The 19,061-nt window shown below is 35.4% G+C and overlaps 2 protein-coding genes across 2 annotated transcripts; both read right to left on the bottom strand.

The window, feature by feature from the left end:
• Positions 1-1,130: 1,130 nt before the first annotated feature.
• LOC123555374 (transforming growth factor-beta-induced protein ig-h3-like) lies at positions 1,131-4,883 on the bottom strand. The gene is made up of 6 exons (XM_045346016.2): positions 4,683-4,883; positions 3,794-4,023; positions 3,316-3,472; positions 2,868-3,002; positions 2,386-2,496; positions 1,131-1,387 (listed from the first exon to the last, which is right to left on the bottom strand). Exons 1-6 carry the CDS (start codon positions 4,822-4,824, stop codon positions 1,266-1,268), a joined length of 897 nt encoding a protein of 298 aa, XP_045201951.2. The 5' UTR covers positions 4,825-4,883; the 3' UTR covers positions 1,131-1,265.
• A 6,576-nt stretch (positions 4,884-11,459) lies between these two features.
• On the bottom strand, positions 11,460-18,131 carry LOC128558621 (ferric-chelate reductase 1-like). Its single transcript, XM_053548472.1, has 5 exons — positions 17,980-18,131; positions 17,062-17,262; positions 13,391-13,533; positions 13,066-13,157; positions 11,460-11,589 (listed from the first exon to the last, which is right to left on the bottom strand). The coding sequence occupies exons 2-5, from the start codon at positions 17,237-17,239 to the stop codon at positions 11,478-11,480; spliced, it is 525 nt and encodes a 174-aa protein (XP_053404447.1). The 5' UTR covers positions 17,240-17,262; positions 17,980-18,131; the 3' UTR covers positions 11,460-11,477.
• Positions 18,132-19,061: the final 930 nt, after the last annotated feature.

The raw sequence follows: 19,061 nt of genomic DNA, 5'->3' as shown, positions 1-19,061 counted from the left end.
GGATTTTTCTTTGTGTATATTAAAACTATTTGTTGATAAACTTAGAGTATGATTTTCTGGTTCATTAAAGAGTTAGTCTCTAGGTTTGGTGAATTATTTATCATTTTCTTAAGTTCATTGATCATTGATTGAATGTATGTTTGATGTTATGTATGTGATTTATATGAATGTTTGTACAAAAAAAAAAAACTCTGGCTTCGTAAAAAATAAATATTATTGGGAGCTGACAAGATTTTAATTCTTTTTATAGAGCTACAGAAATCTGGAAGCATCCCAGAGTATCGACAATTCCCCATTCTCAATAAGAGAGAAAACAGTGCAGAAAATGAGTCTTGGCTATATATCTTCTTATGGGAACCACATATTTCACAGCATATATTGACATCTTCTAGCGTACTTTCTTGCCAAAATCATACCGATCAAATACTTTGGTAACACAATACATTAGACCATGCGGAATGTAGATTCAAGTTAACAGAGCTATTCGGTCGAGCTTTGTGAAAGAAAACTTTATACATTCCACATATCAGTAAAGGATTCAGTTCATGTTTCCCGCTTCACCTCTACCTTACGTGTATAATCTAAGAGATAATAAATAATAAGTAACGCATAATACATCATACATAAGAGGTAATGCATAAAAACTAAGACAAAATGTCCCTAATAGGCTTCCGTAGATATCTCCTTGTCCACCATCATGAGGCATGCACGTGGAACAAATACGCGACTCATAAGTCAAAAATAATAAGTCATAAGCCAAAAGTCAAAAGTCGAAAGTCATAAGTCAAAAGTTAAAAAAAAAAACATAAGTCGAAACTCAAAAGTGGCCCTCCACGGCTTCCATATATAAAGGATATTGAATTGAAAACATGGTACAGAGAACAGTGTATAAGTTCACACAGGCCACGTTATTAAGAAAACATCTCATCTTAACCACATTGCGTTCCTCTTATGGTAAACACGTGTGCTATAGCGTAACAAGTGAGGAAAGGCAGGATGGGTAGGTTTTTCCGAACTATAAGCCCCGTATTTACTGTGGTAGACGTTTCGCGATAAGACTTCGTTGTTTCTTGGTTTTGACTGACATGGCTTACAGTTCTTGAATTAAAAATAGTACTAAACGAAAGGTAACTTTTTAAAGATTCGTTTTTATTTAAATTAACAAATGTGATCCCATTAACAAAACATTTACAAAAGTATTAATATTTACGTAATATAAAACTATATACAAAATATTTAAATCCGATTTTCATCAGATGCTGCTACTAATATATTCCAAAAATATCAAAAGCTGGAGGAAGAAGAACTGAATCTATCACGTGGATAACACCATTTGTCACAGCCAAGTCAGCTTCTTCAACTTTAGCGTCGTTAATCTTAACACCACCTGAAATATATATATCATCTGTTACACCTGCAATCTTGGAAATTTTCTAAATATAGGTACATTGTATATTTCAAAATTTGCATGTCAAGTTCTATTGAAATGATACATGTCACTTGTTTGCGGATAAATAAAGAAAATGACTTGCATAAAAAAGGATATCTAGACTAAAATATTTTGTTGCGTTATGCCGGTCAGATGATGGCGAAGAACTTTATGTTTAATCCCATCATTCAACAATAGTAAAACCTGACTTACAGTTTTTATTGTAACGACTGTAGATTACAGTGTTCATTAATCTATTTGGTAAATATTCCTTAATTTTCTAACATTATATTCTTAAAAGTTCAGATATTGTTTATAAATGTAAAGGCTCATTTATGTGTTTACTGGTATAATTTCTGTCCATTTTAACTCGCAGCTTTGCACATTGCCGTCCTTGTCTTGCATAAAATGAGATGCATACTTGATAATAGTAACACCCTGTACTTTCTATTAAGTACTAAATCCAGACTTTTAATGTTTTTGAAAAAATTGACTTTTGTCTATCTTATTTCACAGCTATCACACAGGCATAGACTCCAACAAGAGGGGGGTGGTAGAAAGAAATCTAGTATTGTACTGGTAAAAATGTGTTATGTCATAAACAAAAAAGGAGGTCACTGAAGGTCTTGAAGTACTTGTGACTTCAGTGACATTCAGTGCTTAACTTTTTCTGTCATGCAAAGTGTACTCAAACTAAATGAGATGACAGTTAAGTTAAATTTCGATGGTTCCCTTCTATTTTCATCGGGTAGGCAATGCTTACTATCTGTACTCTAACTAAGAGTATGGTATAAAGCCATGCTTCATCGTCTGCTGTAAAGGGAGATAGAATTTAACTTCTTCGGTAAATCCATGATACAGTTATATATATCTAGATATATTATACACGGGAGAATAACCTGTGATTCATTTTATGTCAAAACATAACGTCTATACATATAATAAAATTTGTTTACCTCCGCTAATGTCGATTGTAACAGTTTTGCCTTCTACAGTTTTTGCCATCTCGCCATTAGTAAGGCTGGCGCTCCATACAGTGCCACTAACCACGTGGTATGTCAGTACATCTGTAATTTATAACATTTTGTTCCATCTAGTTTCACTATGTACATGCCTTTTTAATATTAACTTTCAAGATTTTTGCAGATTGAATATAACTGTCTGTTGAACTTCCGTACACGCAATCAACTATATCAGTAACGGCAGGTATTTATATTCACTGCATGCAATCACCTGGCAAAATAAATTAGCTTTTAATTATAATGTATTGAAAGTTAATTTAATGGTTCAGTTTCTAAACCATTTACATTTCATACTGAAAATTGTTATATATGTTTCAAACTAATTAAAATACCTAGATGAGTTTTATATACTCGAAGGTTAAGACATGCACAGCGTGTCTCATATTTCATTTGTAAAGGTTGCGGATGAACTATACCTGTTAAAGCTGTTACATTAGCAAGAAGTTTGTTAAGTACGTCAGCAGGAACCTTGGCAAAAGCGGCATTTGTTGGGGCGAAAAGAGTAAATGGTCCTCCGGCCAATGTTGTTGCGAGATTAGCCTTTTCAACAGCTGAAACATGGAAATCAGACACGGGTTATGCATATATGTTTATGTGCTTCGGAAGAGAGTTATATTTTCTGACCAGCATTCGTAAGTTAAAATATCGCCGGTTGTAGAGAATACTAAGCCTTGTCTCGGTATATATTACGAAGTGTCTGTTATTATATTACTATATGGTCTGAGATAAGTTTATGAACTTACATAGGAAACTTATCCTAGCACTAAGGATCCTACAACTTGGAATAAAAACCCATTCAACAATAGAACATGCGAATCATTTTAATTAACCCTAACGAATCTAAATGCAACTATACTCGCTTACCGGTTAAAAGAGTTGAAAATCGTCCTCTCTCCATGGTAACCAGCTCGGGAATATTTTTGAGTGGAATTGGGAACAGTACTCTGTCTACAACATGGATGACGCCGTTAGAAGCGTTCTGGTTTGGCATAACAACAGGACTGCCATCAGCTGTGATCAACTAAAATCGAGAGAAAATATTGAGATATTTAATATATAGTGTTCGTAGAGTTTATACAATGGAATGCAGAAATAAAAATCTAATGAATGAAAATTTGCCCATTTATATAATGGTGATATGTGGTGTTTTTGCTGTAATGATGAAAAAACTTGCGGAACACTTGGGTTTGAACAGTTGCTCGGTTATGTGTACATATACATATTATTTCATTCCTGGCAAATTCCAGGCTTTGCATATTCGTAACGCAGTGTTTCGTTTCCGATTCTAATATCTCTTATTTCGAAGTGGTAAAAAGCATGTTATATCAAAACTTTAACTCACCTGTCCATTTTTGTAAATATTGAATCTGATGTCGACGGCTTTCCCATTATCCGTTAATAGACTTGGTGCTGTCAATTCATTGGTCAACTGTGAGGAGTACACGCTTCCTGAGACCACGTGGTATTTGAGAACATCCGCAAGAAGTGTTTTATCCCTCATAAGACGTTCCAGAACAGCCTTTGGCAGTTTAGCAAAAGCTGCATCGGTTGGTCCAAATACAGTGAATGGGCCTGTAATCAGTTCAAATGTCATCAAATGCAGTGCTCAGGAAGGCACAACACTTATTTTAAAGACCTTTAAGTGATTTTCTCAATAGTATTCAACAAATTGTTTGAAATACTTATCGAAAGCCATTCACAAAAAAAAGAGTTACTAGATTTCACATCGGTTAGAGTTTGCTGTGTACAGGAAACAGACTAAATATCACATAGTAACGAAGAATTACTCTGGGCGAATAAATTTGACTGTTGCGTTCCCTCAACGCAATGTATAAGTTTGACTCTCCTCAGAATCCGAGAAAAGAAACAGGATATTTCAGACATCTTCCTATTTACATTTCTATAGCTTCATGGTAACGGACAAGTCCAAAAATGTTCTAAATACTTTATTAATAAGAAATGTTAAAGTTTCATATTAACAGCTTTGTTTTGAAAAAAAAATAATATCAGGTGAACGCGAGACAGAAAATACATTTAATCTGAAACTCTTACAAATGATTGAAAATTGAAATCATAGTAACTAAAAATATAATGCTATAATATTATGTTATTTACCATGCTAATTCGATATTTTTGATCCTGCATGTTTCATCGAAATCGACCATAAGTTCTATAATAATAATTTAGAGTATCCAGATATTGTTTAACAATGTAAAGAATTAAACGCTTACCTCCGGTAGCTAGAGTATTTCCCAGACCGGCATCAGTTACCAACTTCACCAGTGTGTTTGCACCAAGCTTTGTTGCAAGCTCTACAATGTTCTCCGCCGACGTCACGGCAACCAAACACACTACAAAACAGGCGATCTTCATTCTTGCAGCTTTGTGTACTAGACGGTTGTTAGAGTTAGACACCGTACTGTATTCACTTGTCGCTTTTTATACGTTCTGATAGAACATCAACACGTGAGAGCTCACGTGAGAAAGATAAACATTTTAGAAACGAAGTGTTCCAAATAATTGTTTGCATAACACACGTCACGTGACACGTTTGGAACAAATTGCAAAAGCGGGCTTACCAATAAGTTTTAATCAAGTAAGTTGGGAAGCTAGAACTTTTATCAACTATATTAGAACGTTTAAATTCCCGTCGTTTTTTCCAGTTTTATTCACACAGCATATTTAGAGGTGCTTCCACCACAATTTTTAAAAGTAATATTTTATGTTATGAAATGTTATATGAAATTTTTTAATTTTTGAAAGTATGTATGAACATTTTTGTACAATTTTTCGTTGTCGTTGCAATGTAATTACTTATTGAAAGGGCAATTCAATTACTTATTGAAAGGAATGATGATTTACCTTGATTTTACTTATGGTAAATTACTTATTGATAGGAATGATGATTTACCTTCATTTTACTTATGGTAAAATCAAGGTAAGTCATCATTCCTTTCAATAAGTAATTCAATTGCAACGACACCAAAAATGTACAAAAAGTTCATACATTCTTTCAAATGGTTTAGTACTTTTAAATTACTTATAAAACATTCCACTTAATTGTTAAACGACTTACATATGATATTTGTTTTTTTTTTTTTTCATTTTGACCGAATACAAACGAGAATTTTTTTATTGTGAAATAACTATGGATAACAAACCGTTTTGAATTTTACGAGCGCAACTAGTACCCTAATCTTATGTTACTTATTCTTTTAAAATTAATGTTATACCTACAGTCGAAATACCTGCACGACCAAAAGCAGAGAAATGATAATCTAATATAGATTCCAAAATGAATACAATGCGAATAAGAGTAAAATACAGTCAAACTTCCTCAAGAGACCACGTCTATTAAGTGACCACTTGTATTAAGAAACCACTTGCATTAAGAGACTACTTTCAATTTCATTCTGCATTGTTAAAGAATGATTATATTGTATTAAGAGAATATTTGTGTTAAAAGACCAATTTTTGCCATTCCCTTTGGTGCATGGTCTCTAAATAAAAATTGCACTGTATCGACAACCTGGAATATACTACAGAAATTGCACACAAGGACATAAGCTTTATGCATTTTGAACCGACCCATATTTCAAAACTGAAAATATTGCTGAATTAAGGAAAATAAACAATAGCCTGTAAGTAAAGGTATACACCTGTTTTATGGTAGGTTACTTTTACAAATGAAGTGTGATTTTATTTTGAAAATGTCACAGAATTTTATATTTAAAAACGTTATAAAACCCATGTCAGACTCATTTTGAAAGAATCTCTTTGGCTTTAAATATTAAAAGAGCTGGTTGATGCATTTTGCAATAGCTCGCACAGAAAGCAAGATAAAAAAAAAAGGCCTTCAATGGGTTCAAAAACTTCGGTCCTTTTTGTTTTTTTCTTTCAACAATCCTATCATAATACCAACAGAACAGGCTGGAAAAAGCAATTCGTCTAGACTTAGAATTTGATATTATGGCATGCCGAGCTATTTTCCCTGCTTTTTTTAGAATGACATAGGTTTACAAGAATAGACTTCTAACTGACAAGTAAAAATCCGCATGCAGTTATGTAGGATATTCGACACAGGTCTGTCCCAAGTCTAACATGTCGGAACGTTGGTGAACAGCGACACATCAAGCACGAAATGCTGTAAACACGCAAAAGTTGATCTAAATCTGCGGTCGTTACTTCACGTAAATTTCTTTATTATAACTACATCGATCAATTGATTACTACATTGATATGTCACAGTTACATGGATATATCATAACTACATTAATATATTACTACTACCCTGATCAGTATATTGAATCTGACATTTTACATATGCTCATAATCATATTATGAATATACATTAAAGATACGTAATTGTGAACTAAGAACTTAAAGAAGATGTAGTGTCTGGCTTGGGGAATCTCTCTAGAACTAAACGAACACTCTTGTATAATTCGCAGTCAAGTCAAATGCAAAATATAAATCTGCCTATAATATTCGACTACTACTACAAGCCATCAGAAATAACTATCAAGAAACTGGACATGTCTGTAATGGTGGGTGTAGGGGAATAAACAAATAATCAAAATAAGTTGTTATGCTGTCAAATATTCAACCTTGAGTGAAGAATTTTCAGTTAACAATGACCTAAATAATGCACTGAAACCATTAGAAAATCCTGAACTGCAAGAAGAAAACGGGGTAAAATAACTGCCCGGAAACTGGAGAAAAAAAATAGTTAGCAGACTATGGAAAACGTTAATAATTTCACTTATACATTTGTAAAAGTCTTATGCAATCCATTGTTGACATTCGCAGGGTATTCGATATTTCGACGTTTATTCAACACAGAGATTTATACCTGTACATTATATAATTTCAAATGTTTCCATTGATGGAGTTTACTAAATACTTTGATCAGTTTTAACACGATCATGAGGTTAATACCGTTACTTTTAGAACATCTTTTGGGAAAAATACAAGTACTTTGGAAGGAAACCGCTATTGCAAAAGTGATATATACCTTTAACTTCGCTAAATTCGACCTTGCATTCTATCAGTAGAATAGCTCTTGTCAGTTAGATACGAAACTATGCAAGGTCAGCACTTAAAAACATTTTGACCGGGTCATAGTACATTCTGATATTTTATATAACTTTAAATTCCTGTAAGGGGACAAACAAAACATTGAGATAAGTTATCTGGGTCGACCTTTTAGTGCACCAGTACTCTGTGAGACGTGGACGAAAATTACTATTAGGTGAAATTTGTAAATTCGTCATACGAAGTCCTTCGATTCTTAATTTATTGTACAGAACAATTACCAACAATATAAAAGTTATACATATAAATTGCATACGTTTATCAGATGAGATGATGTGCATAAGTTCAGCATCTTAAGTGATGTGCGTAAGTTTATTTTTTCCAGGTGATGTTCGTATGTTAATAATACGAAGTGATAGGCTTATATATGTTCATGATATGAGGTGCTGTGCTAAGTTGGTGTGCATAAGAGGTTATGTGTATCAGTTCATTACATTATGGATCGCCCGTAACCGTTTACTTTCGACGACCTTATCAGTATACTAGGTAAGAGCTTTGTTCGGATGAGGATGAAATGTAATGAGATGAATAATAATTGTAGCATAAAACTCGCGCTCATATGCTGTTAAAACACCTTTTCATATATGTACGGTCCGTGGAAAAGCGTAAACGCATTACGGCCGCAAAACGTATAATACAAAAGGAAATGGCGTCTACGGGAAAAATCAACGCAGACGTTCACGCGCGTTTCATGGAAATCCAATGACGTCGAGGGATAATTTATTCGTTTATTCCTTTTTACGCATTTTATGCTAGAATAGCGTCAATGCATGTTCATTTTGTGTTGTAACATCGTCAGAATCCTTCGGGAAAAGTTGGTACCCTCGATCTACCGGGCTTGGGAACCAACCAATCCTTCGGGATTCTGCAGATGTTATTACAGGAAAAAACATGCGTTATCCGTACATAACAATGTAACAAGAAAAATTAATTTTGATGCTATGCAACAACGTCGCCGTCAAAAATGTTGATTACTAAATAAGAATTATACAATCCAGAATTATACAATTTTCTGGCTTGAATAAAACTATTGTACAAAAAAGCTGGAGTAAAACAAGGACAAACTGATATTGATATCTCAAGAATTATCTTTCATGATAAGTACTTTTAGCACAACATTCACAGTGGATGTTATGTGCACATTAAACTCAGCTTACAAGCATTCTAACGTATGTATTTCTTGTACAACAAAAATAAAGCAAACATTGCATTCACAGTATGAATCCTATGGATCTGTTTAAGCAGACATATTCGTATTTTTGTCATACTCTTAGCTAAATAATCATAACACCTCAATATTTTAGATGGATCTAGTTGGTAAATAGTTATGTTATAATAACTGGCTATATATAGTTAAGTATCACTGAATGTTCTAAAGTCTGTGGATGCAGTAGTGAAAGAAATGAATTAGTATTATGTAACCGATATAATATTTTTGAGGTGTTTTCTTTTAGCAAAGACACACAGTTCAAGCATCGCAGATAAACTCTGGAATCATCTTTCATTCTATCAAATTATTTGTTCGGTGCAGTTTTACAGAAAACTATTTTGATACAAGCCTGATTCCCCGAAAATATTTCTCATAAATAGTTCAATACTTATTCCCTGGTTCAAACCTATGAAACCAAAGAATTGTATTTCTGTGGTTCATAGCTATTGGGTTTACATTATATACTTTTCACTGAAAGCGTTCATTGAATCACTGGGGAAAGTAAATTTTATACTTTTTCGTGATATATTCCTTCCCTATTTACAGATTATTCAACAATAAGCAAAATCCTAGAGCTGATCAAATAAGGTCGCCGGCTTGTTTCCGTTTGATAAAAATGAATAAAAATGTTTAAATTTAGGTTCCCGCCAAAAATGGTGATCTTTTTACCGCGATCTTTTCTATGCGTTGTCCTTAAGCCTGTCAGCAGATTTGTTTGGCAACATAAAACTGTTGACATGAAGACCTAACTGACGTCAGCACTCAGAACTCACTAGTTTTACACCCTTGTCAACGTCCCCGCGGAACTCAGAAACCTGCCTACTCTAGCATAAACAGGATAGTACCGCGACTCTGATGAATTCGTTTGCCTTGTAGGCATAATTATAAATTATAGATAGATTTCCTCTCATGTGTTACCGCTCACGTGTTATCGCCTACAATACAGCGGCAAAACTGGAACACACTTGAACTTATCTCTTCCCGTCGTAACAAGTTTATATACGAATAAACCCCACCAAATTTGGTCATGTAACCCTACAACGATTGGCAATAAAACAAAAATCACAGATTCTGGCAGAATTCAATGTTTTCTTGTGCTGAAAAATTCTGGGTCGATATGTGAAGTCACCTAGACTATGATAAATCTGTTTTCAATCTTTATTTTTAAAAGCATTAACCTATGTCCAATATCGTCACTATCATATGAAAATAAAAGCTGAAATTGTGTTCTTTATTATCAGTTTAGTGGCTAGTGTACAATAGAAGCAACAGCAGCGGCGGCAAAAGAATGTGAAATTTGCAGAAGAATCAACAGTGTCAGTAGCAGTAGAAAAATCTCGAAACTGGCAGTAGCAGTATCAGAAGTAGTTGCTGCTGCTACTCAATGCTACTGCTGCAGCTGTTACGGCTATTACTTCTGATCCTAGTATTACTACTGCTAACTGCGACTGCTACTGGTTTTGCTTCTGCCAATTTCTCTCTCATTTTGCTACTGTTGCTGCCGCTACTGCTCACTTTAAACGCTGCTAGTGCTAGTACTGCAATTGCTGCTACTGCTGCTGCCTGCCATAGCTACAGCCAATTTCACGTTTTTGCTGCTGCTGCTGCTGTTGCTGCTACTGCAAATTTCACGTTTCTATTGATTAGACTGCTCACTGCTACTGCTAACTTCTTATATATCTGATTTAAATTTATAAAACATTTATTACACTCTCTACTGTAAGCTGAATACCATATATATAAAGCTCGTTCAGCTTCTATACAGTTATTTGTTCTAAGTTTATCTAAATAACCTTGTAGATACATAAAGTACCCTTCTATCAAACCCTATGTCAAATATTTTCAGCTATGTTCGTTACTTTTCGTTATAATATGGATCCCTATAAGATTCTTTCACCGGTTGTAGGTACAGATGGGAATTTCCGGCCTCGGGGGTAACTGTTTAGGCGGTAACGTGGCTCTGCCGAGTACCGCGTGAACAGTTACCCGAGAGCCGGATATTATTACTATTGTTGTAGATTAAGTTATGGCCCTTGCATTATTTATCGTTTTCGTACATTTTCTCCATTCACAAAAATATTTCGTTGATTGTAATGAGCATATGCATTAAAATTATCTTCAGATCGATTTATATTTTGGTTAAGATTTTTTCATTTTTAGCCGGGTTAATAGTATATGGGTTTAGCTGAATGTCTTCCTGAAGCTTGGATACAACACAAGTTCAAGTATGCTACGCTGGTTTAGATCTTAGTGTATACATTTTGATACATATTATTGTTTGGAGTTACACAATTGTCCATGCACAAAACATTTTAACGCTTTAATAAATGCTCCTCGAAAAAAAATCGGAGAAGACGATAAGTCGATATTCTTTCTGAAAAGATAACCCTTGTGAGAGACAGAGGGCTGTCTTTATGGACAGGTGGTCACCATTCACAGGTTAAACACTGTAAACGCTAAAGTAAAACACGCGGTCCTTTGAGTCAGGTGTTTTTGTCTTCAGCCAAGGTTTGAGTGCATACACGTACGTCAGTAAATCCGTCCAAGGATTATTATCAGATTATTACAATCTAATGTCATTGATCGATACTTTCAAATAGCCTACTGGACGATATCACATAGGCACTGAAATATTTACAATTAAACATATTAACAGATATGTCTTAAAGGATAACAAAGCATTTGTCTTTTGTTTATAATATCTGTTTCACGAAAACAATATTTAAGATAATATTCTATCCGAAAATGCCCGTTCAGCTTTTGCGGCCTTGACCCTTTCAGAAAAAGCTCCCAGCCAGTATTTACTTGGAAAGAATTGCTGTACCACAGTAGCCCTGAAAAAAAGATGAAATAAAATATCTTGAATATGTTTATATATAACAAGTAGGAGTAAATTTTCTTATTAAAACTGAAGAAAACAAAAGCACCACTGTACGGACAATATTTGCCTGGGTGTAGCTCTTTATCTGACGATGCGGACTAAGACGAATGAGGAATTCAGCAGATATAGAGCGATTGATTGTCTATCTGACCTTTATGCATGACCGTGACCATAAACGTTGACTTAGAAACCTATCACTCAAAAGGGGTCCATGGAGAATTAATACACATAACATGGTAGAAGACCTTAGGTCAATGCGTTTAAATACAGGACAGAATTCATTTTTGTTCTAACAGTCACTGTGACCTTGCAATCTGAAACTATGACTTCAAAATTGATAAAGGCCATTACACATATGAAATATATATTCGCTGGCCATGAAATGTGCATCGTCAAGCAAGGCATGACCTGCAAATACTGAGCAGAAACAGTGTTGGTATTGACAACCACTGTGACATTGATCCATCGATCTCAAAATTAATAGGGGCCATTCACTACCCTTGAGCAATGTGGGCTCATATGCCAAAGCAGTCTTAAATTATTAAGAGGAAACTAAATTGCTAACAGATAGTCGAACGGCATCATCGTGACATTATATGCCCACGTGACCATGTTCATAAAGGACCTCAAGGGTTTAGTGCTTGGATTTCCGGTTTGAAAGTATTTATCACACCTTGTCCTGGAAACACGTTTTACGGATAACAAATTTCCAGGCATGTGTATTTGCGGACGAGATGATTTGGGCGTGGGCGTGGGTGTAGGTGAGAACATGCATTATTACATACTTATTTAATAACTCCGTTAAGTTTCAGTGGAACCAGAAACGTCAATATTTTTCCATATTGACGTTCAAATGTCATATCGGGAGTATGACGTCATTTGTGACGTCAATTTCATGCATGTCGTCGCATTTAAAAGTTCTATAACGAAGGTATTTTCAATTTCACCAGGCTTAATAACAAATTTGTATCATTTATATAATATTTTTAGGTGTAGATGCGTATGGAATAAAAAGATTATTAGATTTGCATCAAGAAATATGCACTCGTTCTTTCGCGGAATAATATTGCGCTCCTAAAGTCGCGCAATATTTTATGTGACGACTTTCCTGCTTTTCGTGGTGGAGGAAGACCTCAGGTGCCGCTCCGGATATTTTTTTAATCAAGAGAGAGGTAGAACTACCGACCTTCCGCAAGCTGTTTGATAGCTTCCTCACATGAAGAATTCTACGCCAAAAATGAGGCTCAATCTCGTATCCGTGAGGGACAAGTGATTTAAAGTCAGCGACCTTAACCACTCGACCATGGAGACCCCTTGAACAGACCCGTACGTATATCAAAAAGAAACAGTCAATGAAATAAAAAATATATAAATCTCAGATAGCTTCGCCATTAAACAACAACACGTTTAAATGAAAACATTGAGGTACCTGAATGACAAATCACCAGCAGACGTACTTGGTGCCTTCCATGTAAATTTCACAAGCCGTTTTTCTCCATTATTGATGTGAGTAATCCCACCCTGAAATATAATTTTATTTTGAATATTAATTTATTATATATAAATTATATATGAATTTTAAACGCAACTCACGTTTACTATACTATGCATATCTTTTTCGTCTAATGGTATGTTATATTCTTATCTTTGTGATGTAGGAGAACCCAACATAATGGAACTTTTTTAAGATTTACATGAAGATAGATGAAAAAAGTCATGATTGGTATTTTTACAAAATATTGCTATCCAATCACCTTTTCGCAAACATGTTTCTGTACAGTGTTGTCTAAGTTGATAAATTCCCCAACACTTTCCTCTTTCTCCGATACCACTTGCGCTGTTCCTACTTCTATAAGAAATCCTTTAAACGTCATGTTGTCCGCAGAGTAAAGCTCCCCTAAAATGAAACATCATATAGTACCAGCTTTGAGAATTACATTCAAACTTAATCCAAAACACAGGATAAGCCTGAAACGGAACGGTATAGATGAAATGAAAAACTTTCCCTTTATTGAAAATGCTTACACAAGGCGGAACGTCTTTCTAAAACAAAGCTCAATACTCTTCAAATACTAAAAAACAAAAACGAGATGATACATGGTGTTCTTTTCTAGTAGGTCTCTCCATAAACAAGATATTATGATATTCTACTGTGAAAACTGAAAAAATTAGTATCATAATTTGCTCTGCATGATGATCTTCTTATTTATAGGCATAAACAAAAGCCTAGTATTTAAATTTTGTTTATGATTATAGTTCAGCCTTCTGCGGTGTTTGAACTCGCGACCTTCCAACAGCGAAGTAAGTGCACTAACCACTGAGCTATAGAGAACTTTTCACAAGTAAATCTAACCTCATAAAGAGGTTATTTGGAGATGCAGCCTTGCTACTGGTCAATTTAAAAATTGTACTCAGAAAGAATAAGTTAGATGCTGGTAGAGACGGATCCTCGAATAGTTCAATGGACTGTCTCTAAGCAGCTTAACCGTAACCGGCATCTGATTTGAGACATAACGTATAGTGTACACGATCTACGTTGAATTCGCATATCGCATCCTTCTGCTTCGTAATTTAAGAACGTCTGATTACTGTTGTTTATTTTACAAAATAAGACTTCAAAAAGAGACATTAAAACTTTTTTCACTTGATCCGCACCATGTTATAATACTATGACTGTATCGTTATGGTAATTATTCAGAAGAGTTTTGATTGATTTAATCTATTTTTTAAACTTGAAATCATATTCTTTTTTTTTTTAATAGCTCCACTAAAGACGAGACTAACATTAGCGGTCAGCAATTTTAGATAAAGTATGAGATATGCCACAGTGGTATCTATTCGGCCTGCGGACATTTATCATTGTTATAAGATGTTACTGGATAGTTTTCCTTAAATATACCTTGTTAGAATATATTATATACTAATTCCACTAAGGTGGCATGAGAAATGGTCAGCAGTTGACATATCATCTTTTACGGTTTTGCGTAAAATGCGGCCCAGATTTGGTAGCGACAAAATGCTTTGCGAGGGTACATATGTTGTGTTAAGGATCATGGAATGGAACGTATATTGGTTGTTTTTTTTTTCTATATCTGGGTCTGTGCTCATTTTTACATTACGGATAAAAGAGAGAGATAAGGGAATGTCTCCTAGAAAAAATGTTGGAAGAGGAGGTTCGGAGATCCCCTCCCGAGATAATAGTTTTCGTATAAAAACAACCAAAATGTAGATTTCTGAGCGTTTGAAAAGGGCATCAAATGACGCTTCAGTGGCAGGGGCCAGTTTCGCATTTGGCCTGGGTACGTTTTTTAAATAAAATAGACATATGTACTTTACAGGCATATATATTCAACTGGTTATTTATGATGTTTATAGAACTAAGGATTCCTGCGTACGAGTGATTATTGTGTAAAATAAATATGTGCTTGTATCGATTTTCCTAGCTCCATGTAGACGGCCGGGTCTAAAACTTTACCTGAGGTAACGGAAGTCAGACGAATTGGAAACGGTCATCCATCCATCCAGCTTCAGCTCATATTTGCGGAAAAAGTAAACGGTTATGAGACACTGTTCTTCCCACCATTATTTTCGTCTGGTCACATGCTTTAAAAATATGCATGTGTTTTAGGTCAGTCATTTGCAGATAATACGGTACAAGTCGCGCAAGGTGTGCTTTTTGGGCCATTTTTGTCTCAAAATTTAGTGTCCTGAAACCTGCGTTTTACTCGTTTTATCACAGAAGCAACAGAATTGGTTAAAAATGTCACATAATGAAGTGCTATGTCTATGCAAGACATTCGCTCAAAAATTGCCTTGAATGTTTCAGAATTGGATTTTTTTATGATTTTTTTCGCACTGGTATCAGCGCAGAGTTGTGGAATTTTCAAATTTACTGTCCCTTGCCCCCATATCCTATGCAATAACATTGTATTGTTTTGTTGTTTTAATGCGCTAGTGTTGTCGGAGGGTTAGTTCGCCGAAATTTTTTTAAAGCACGAAAACGCTGAATTCTGTAAAACGAGGTGTGAGGATGGCACGTGGGTCCTCCACCTAGATATTCTTAAAACATCCCACATAAAAACATAAATGGTGAATTCTGTGCGTGTTTTATGGGTCTTAGATAAATATCTCCGGCAAGAAAGATTAAAAAAAGTGTTTTCTCTTTAAAGGTGAGGGGTTTCGAGAGTCCACCACAGATATCTTTGAAACACAACGTCAAAGAATGGTAAAATCTGGGCATGGGCTTATTCGAAATTTTTTTTTTTTCAAAAACTAAATTCTCCGTTGTTAGATTTAGATTTTTGTTTTGATGTATACATGCGAGGGGTATTTTGGGGTCCTCCCATGACAATGCATGGGTTATACAACCCGTCTTATGTGACCTTTTTTCGTAAATCTCCAGAAATCTTAATCTTAAACAGTCTATACTACTTATGGGCGTTTGTGAGACCTGTCTCAGGGTCGACGCATCAAATAATTGTGGTGTACAGTTGTGACAAGTTCCTTCATAGAGATATCTCGATGTATGTCAGAGAGTTGCATTGACCTGTCTTACATGTGTTCCAATGGTCCTGCTTGACTGAATGTAGGGCCGTTATATTTTCAAGGTCAAAAGGTCAAGGTCGGATGAGAGACTAAGTTCCATCATCACTCTCTTTGATATAATATTGCCAATTCGTCACAAAGTATTCTGGATCATTAGATTATTATTAATACCGTTTTGCGTTAGATGTGTACATGTTAGATTTAGAGAGCTAGAATGTCTTAATATATTTTTTACTAGGAACCTATTAGCATCGAAGTAGTTTTTACAGGATTAGGTACCATATTGTTTGCAACGCACCATTTATCTATGATATGTAAGTCAGACTGTAGATTGGTTTCAATAAGAGAAACTGACGGATCAGCCACATATAGAGTTGAATCATCAGCGTACATGTCAAGGTTAGAATTTTTCAAACAAAAAGGCAAATCGTTAACGTAAAAGATAAACAATGACGGACCTAAAATTGATCCTTGAGGCCCTCCTGCTTTTTTGAATGATTCAGGATAATTTCTGGCTTTGGATTGAATAAATCATATTTAAAGAACAATGGACCTTACGTTTTTATGTACTAAAATCCACTATACGATCAATTAATGAACTTATAAACGGCTGATAGGGGTACAATGTATTAACGGGAGAAAAATCGTTTGATACAAGGCAATTCACGTGCTGGTAATACATTATTTTTATAATTGAAATGCTTTGCCAGGGGCGTATAAATGCATTTCTGTAGTGCTTAGTAGAGTTAAGTACTTCGTGGTTTTAGCATACTGAGTTTGTTTAACAGCTGCTTCGAAATTCCTCAGTAGTAAACCATGTACCCCACCAACTACAAATGTACATTCCAAAACACCATAGCCCTTAAAAGGATTCTCTCACCTGAAATTTCATCTCCTGGTTTGTAAGACGTAGCGGATATTTTTAGCATAAAGGGATTTTCTCCGGAAGTTTCTGTTGGAAGGTGGCCTGGAATCATTTCTTTACAGGCAATGTCAGGCGCTCCATTCGGAAAAGCGGTTGCTAGGCAACACAGACAAGTAAAGAGAAGAAGCTTCATTTCCACTCAGAAAAAATATATATCTGCAATAAAAACAAAATAGATGGCTGTCAAAAGTAAAGACAATATATGAATGCATTAGAGTATAGTGTATTGACCAGTAGTAAAACATAGCATGTTCTTTACATCAAAATTTGCGCAACAGTTAAATGTTGCCTCTTTAGGCAATCTAACAGAAATAAGTGTACAAGTATGGTAATAATGATCAGCAACAGCAATATTTGTAACTACATGTATGGTGATGATGGTTGAGAGTTTGTTGATAATGGCGATTGTGTTGGTTACGATGGTGGTGATAATGGTGATGATGATGGTGATGGTTTGCTTTTTTTGCGAAAATGTTACACATTATTTTTACATTTAACGCATCTAAACTTTGCAAGATGTATGCTGGCAGAAGAAATACAACGGGACATGTGTGTTACTAAGTGTTCATCAGCCCAATTAGTGTTACAGAACGAATAGAGAGAGAGAGAGAGAGAGAGAGAGAGAGAGAGAGGGAGAGAGGGGGGTGGGGGTTGGGGTTGGGGTGGAGTTTTTTAGTCTGTCATGGCATAATATGCATACATACATACATATTTGACGAACAGAGAGAAACATATGAATATATAATCAGACTAAGTTAAATTTGGAGAAGATCAAACAAATAATTTTACAACTGTAGGGTTTCAGAAGAATACAGTGTAATACGTGTAAAAATATCAATATCTCATAAGAATCAGAACAAAAGCTGGACTTACCTCAGTAAACGAGTAAAGGTTTTGGTAAAATCTTAAAGCTCAAACTGCCAGAAATGTTTAAATACTGGATGATCAGTGTTAAGTGGGAGACATAAGAACTTACGAAAAGGTTACGTTTTGTAATAACTGACAAACAGAACATCTACTGGCTGTGCCAGAGTTCCTGTGAACTTTCACACAGATTAATCTTTGTGACCTCTACATTTGTTATGTTCTTATTTTTATATTACAATTAAAATTTTCGTATTATCGTTGTATACAAGTTACCCTTCTGTTCAATTCCCTTGTTCAGTAACATACAGTGGGTCCCCATGACTGAGTGGTATAGTGGTCTCTAGCTTCAAATTACTTGCCCCTAAACGCTGTGGGTCCGAAACCTCGGCTCGGATGTAGAATTCTGTCCTGTAACGGACTTATCCAGCTTGCTTACGGAAGTTCGACGATGGTTCTGACCAAGTGCCCGCCGATGCCTGAAACAATGTGAAATAATGCTCGGACGGGCACCTGGTACCTTTTTGCAACATAAAAATGAAAAATGTCGCCGTATGACTTATAAAGTCGTTGTGACGTTAAACCCTGCAAACAATAACTGAGCCGTGCCATGAGAAAACCAACATAGTGGGTTTGCGGCCAGCATGGATACAGACCAGCCCCTACCCAGTCAAAGAAAGGTAATTGTTGCATTCGATGCTTCCATAACAGAGTGGTTAAGGTCGCTGACTTCAAATCACTTGCCACTCACTGATGTGAGTCCGCGGCTCAAGTGGGGTGAAGAATTCTTCACGTGCATCCATCAGCTGGGGTACGGAAGACTAGTGATTCTACCTAGGTGCCCGCTCTTGATGAAATTATGCCTGAAGGGACAACTGAGGTCTTCTTTCACCATGTATAACTGGAAATTTGCATTTGACTATATTTAAGTTGTGGTTCCGTTAAACCCGACAAAAAGAACTGTTGCCTTCACTCTTCACATTTGATACGATCCCGGTTTCTGGTACACCATGTATTTCAATCATTTTAGATTTTAGACGTCATTTTTATGGGGACATAAAGCGTTCAGGTTACGGGGAGAGAGAGAGAGA

This window comes from Mercenaria mercenaria, chromosome 7 (genome assembly GCF_021730395.1).
Source record: "Mercenaria mercenaria strain notata chromosome 7, MADL_Memer_1, whole genome shotgun sequence".
Classification (NCBI taxonomy): domain Eukaryota; kingdom Metazoa; phylum Mollusca; class Bivalvia; order Venerida; family Veneridae; genus Mercenaria; species Mercenaria mercenaria.
This window is presented reverse-complemented; position numbering and strand designations above follow the sequence as displayed.